Source organism: Xenopus laevis, chromosome 8L (assembly GCF_017654675.1).
Source record: "Xenopus laevis strain J_2021 chromosome 8L, Xenopus_laevis_v10.1, whole genome shotgun sequence".
NCBI lineage: Eukaryota > Metazoa > Chordata > Amphibia > Anura > Pipidae > Xenopus > Xenopus laevis.
This window is the reverse complement of record NC_054385.1, coordinates 83,650,432-83,654,788: the sequence shown is the minus strand read 5'-3', so window position 1 is coordinate 83,654,788 and position 4,357 is coordinate 83,650,432. Positions and strand designations below refer to the sequence as shown.

Sequence of the window (4,357 nt, the reverse complement as noted above, 5' to 3'; positions counted from 1 at the left end):
TTGTGTTTAGTCACTCGTTTTATTTACCCGTCGGCCCTATGTACTGTATATATTATTGGAAAAGGTCGTCCCATGATATTATGCAGGTCTGGATAAACTTGCACCCATTAAAGGACCAGTAACATCAAAAAAGTTTTAAAAAAGTTAAATACATTGAAAAAAAACCACACACAAATGAAACTTTCAAATTGCAAAGTCTTTATTAAGAAATAACTTGGCGAATCTCTGCTTGCACTCCTCTTAAAAAAACGATTGGCGATCCATCGTGCATCGCTCTATTTCTCCTCCCTGTCTTCCTTATAGGAGATAGCCAGGGAGGAGAAATCGAGCGCTGCACGTTGCAGTGTTGCCTTTTCTGAAGAGCAGCGCAAGCAGATTTTCAGTAAGTTATTTCTTAATAAAGACTCTGCGATTTGAAAATTTGAAGTTTCATTTGTCTTCGTGTTTATTTTTTCAATGTATTCTAATGAATTTTTTTTAAAAATTCATGTTACTGGTCCTTTAATGTACAGGAAAGTTTAAGCATTCCAGATCTGGGAATTCATTGCTAGTGTGTAGCACAGCGGTTTTTATATCATTGATCATGATTTACAATCTATGCATTTGCTTTTATATATGAATCAAATCCTTGATTTAGCTAAAATCAGCAGATTTTGGGGCAGCTCATGTATATTGCTGGGTAAACAGTTGCCCAGCAAATGTCCTTGGAATAAACAAACAAACATACAGCAGATAGACAATAATCTATACAGACAACTTTACATGAGTAGCTTCGCCTCAGACCCATGAGTGGGCGCCAGGATTTGGATCATCACTTGATTATGATGAACCAAAGGTTGTGGCGCTCCCCGATTGTGCTGAATTGATGCAGAATTGGCTATTCTTGTAATTACCATCATTTGATGTTAAGTAAATGTTTTTAAATTGTGTGTGTGTGTGTGTGTGTGTGTAAGTTATTGCTCACAAGCAGTATATCATAAGGTTTAATCATTGATTCTGTATATTTGTATTGATAAAAATGAATAAAATTAATAATATTGATAAGGGTTCACCCCTTTATTACATAGTGAAATGAACAAATGAATTTGCTGCTGTTATACAGGGGCTCCTTTCCCATAGGTAGCGGTTTTCCTCCCTTCATCTTGAAACTTTCTCCTGACAGTTGCAGGACAGTTTGCAGAACTGATCAGCTGGTGCTGCTATTGGTTTCATTGAATTATTATTAATGTGTAACAGTAGAACCCCAGTGTTTACGTTTTCCTGGATAGAAACGTGTACATTTTTGGAATATGTTAAATCCAAGAAAACAAAAATGCAGATTGGCTAAATGCGAGTTTTATGAAACTGTTAAATCTGGGGATGTAAAATCAGCGATTTACTGTATTTATTAAACACCATCATATTCTGCTGTGCTGTACTATATAAATGGGTATTTACATTTAACATACATGATTACATACAAAAAACAATACCTGATGAGGCTCCTGCCCAAAAGAGCTTGCTGTGATTCTATTGATATGAGTGATGGTGGGATGACCATTTTTCAGATGGGTAGATCTGGATCTAAAAAATTGCGTGCAAACATTTATTTATTTATCATATATATATATATATAAAAAAATGAAGCAGCACATGTTGGTTTACACAGGTTTGGAATAATGACAATTTACAACTTTGTCAATTGTGATGTTGCTTCTGGGATACAATGCCATTCTGGCCAATGGCATATTGTGTATTCCATCTCACAGCTTGTATGTGTTTAGATGTTTAAGATTTAATTAGGGGCTTGACATGTAAATGAACCTTAAATTAAAGGGGAGGAGGGGGTCATTCTTCCACTGTACAGCCACATCTAGAATATGTTGTACAGTTTTGGTCTCCAGAACAGGACATTATTGTATTAGAGAGGGTACAGAGAAGGGCAACTAAGCTGGTGAAAGGTATTGAAAATCTTAGCTATGAGGAAAGACTGGCCAAATTGGGGTTGTTCACGCTGGAGAAGAGGCACTTAAAGGAGAACTAAAGCTTAACTAAAGAAGTAGCTAGAAATGTTGTACATTATGTTTTGGGCTTCTGTATCAGCCCAAGGCAGTAAAGATCTGTGTCTCCAAAGATGCCCCAGTAGCTCCCCATCTTCTTTTCTGCTGATTTACTGCACATGCTCTGTGCTGCTGTCACTTACTGAGCTTAGGGACCCACTCACAATATACAGTGCACATAGAATAGAAATGTCACAATATAAGGCTGATTAGTAATTAATACAGATAATTACTACATGGCAGCACAGAAACCAGTGCAACTAGCATCAGAATTTAATAATCAACCCTGTAGCATCAGTTTATTTTACAGGCCAACCGCGTTTTCTGCTTGATAATTAGTGACGACCCCTAAGTTTAGCTTCTCAACAGCTGCTCAGAGCCCACTGAGCATGTGAGTGTCACAGACACTTTCCAAGATGGTGACCCCCTGTGACAAGTTTAAAGTCGTGGATCATTGCTGCTATTGACAAGCTGAAACTTTAGCCTCGTGCAATAAGTTCAATATATTAAACAAAGCATTGTTAGCCATATTCAGTTTTAGGGTTTTCTCCTTTAAGGAGTGATATGATAATATATATAAGGGGATCATATAATAATCTCTCTAATGCTTTATTTGCCAGTAGGTCTTTCCGGCTGATGCATCCATGTTTGGGGCCTTTAGGTGGAGGGGTGAGCAGACCATTATGTAAATAATTGTAGCTGGCCTAGACAGTCTGGCAAATGCAGTGGTGTGTGAAAGTTTGTGACCCCTTGTGATTGTCAGTATCAATAGATTCATGTTTGAAGATCAATGGTATTTGCCCTCCCATATGGATTGCTGATTTACAGTTATCCATGGTTTGTAAAAAGAATGTTTGCCAGGGTTTCAACTCTTTATAATGAATAGAGCTTAAATGTGACCGACATCTGAGGCTGCAGGGCTTAGGGTGAGTAGATGTGGTTTGGGTGGATCATGAGTGTGTTTTAGACAAATGTGCAATTAATTTGGGGCCCAGTTCTATTTAGCTGGTGTTGCCAACTGCCTATGGGTCTCAGGCAGGCAGCATTTTAATAGCTTGTTTCCAATTTTCCCTCAAAGCTGTGTCGCATATACACGGACTGTACTTGTGCTTCAACTGGACATGACTCTTGATGAGCACATGTTTAAAGACGTTCAATCTCATTTCAATGAAATTATCACTTTAATAGAATAAACATGTATTTACATATTTTACAGCAAAATGACAAAGTGCATTTCCTCTGAAGTGGCTTGGAATGAAAAAAACAAAAAAAACACATACAAAAGCACAGTGGAAAAGTCCCTGAATTGTGTTAAGAGACTCTGCTTCGCTTAGTGGGGTTCTCCGGCGGCACCATCTCCTCTTCAAACATGTAATGTACATAGCGATAGAGTTCCTCTGCTTTCTGAGCACTCATGTGGGCCCGGTCAGAGATGACTTGCACAGAGCTGAAACAGGACAACACAGCAGCAATTAATACGACAGATACTCAATACATGATAAAGTGGCAATGGCCATTTCTAATATACCTATTGGCCATCTGTGCGACTGAGTCAAAGTGGTGACACAAGTTGAGTGCGGTGATGTAGCTGACGTTTGGTATTGACAGATAGAACTGCATTGCCTCCTGTTTGTGCCCTTTCACCTCCGTTGGCACATCAATGGCAGTGTTCTTTCTCTGCTCTAATAATGCCAGCTCCTTTAGTAAACTCGCTGTCTCTGCCTGGCTGGAACTGAACAGAACCTGGACACCAGCACTGATTAATGCAGACAATGTGCTGTCGTAATATCTTGTTCTCTGAAATATCCTTGACGTTTCACCTGGAATGCACAATAAACAGATATCATCTATCCATTCACCCCAAAAACAATCCCACCATGTCAGCCTGCACACTCACACCGCTCCAAACACAGTCATCATTCTATCCCATAGTTTCATCCCAGCCTAACAAAACTGGTAAGCAAAAATGTCGACCACTTAGGCTTGGAGTACCCTCGATTCACACAAAACAGCAACCACAAAAGTCTCAGAAATGTGCAGAGTCTCACTGGGGGTCATTTATAAACACTGGGCAAATTTGTACATGGGCAGTAACCCATGACAACTAAAGTTTTTCTCTTAATACAGTAACAAAAACATTTGTTTGTATCCTAGGAAAAAAAAAAACACCAACACATTAAAATCGAAGTCTTTATATAGAAATAACTAACCAAATCTCCGCTTGCACTCCTCTTCAGAAAAGGCGACAGGGTGATGATCCATCATGCGTCGCTCGATTTCTCCTCCCTGCCTTCCTTATAGGAGGTATCCAGGGAGGA

General features: G+C 39.0%; 1 protein-coding gene across 2 annotated transcripts in view; it reads right to left on the bottom strand.

Annotated features, from left to right (window-relative positions):
• Positions 1-3,201: 3,201 nt before the first annotated feature.
• fancm.L (FA complementation group M L homeolog) overlaps positions 3,202-4,357 on the bottom strand; it is an 80,874-nt gene continuing 79,718 nt past the window's right edge. The window contains exons 21-22 of one of the 2 annotated variants that reach the window (XM_041571873.1): positions 3,568-3,859; positions 3,202-3,486 (exon numbers count right to left, since the gene is read on the bottom strand). In XM_041571873.1, the coding sequence (XP_041427807.1) occupies positions 3,351-3,486; positions 3,568-3,859 (428 nt within the window). In that variant the 3' untranslated portion in view covers positions 3,202-3,350. 2 annotated transcript variants of the gene reach the window in all.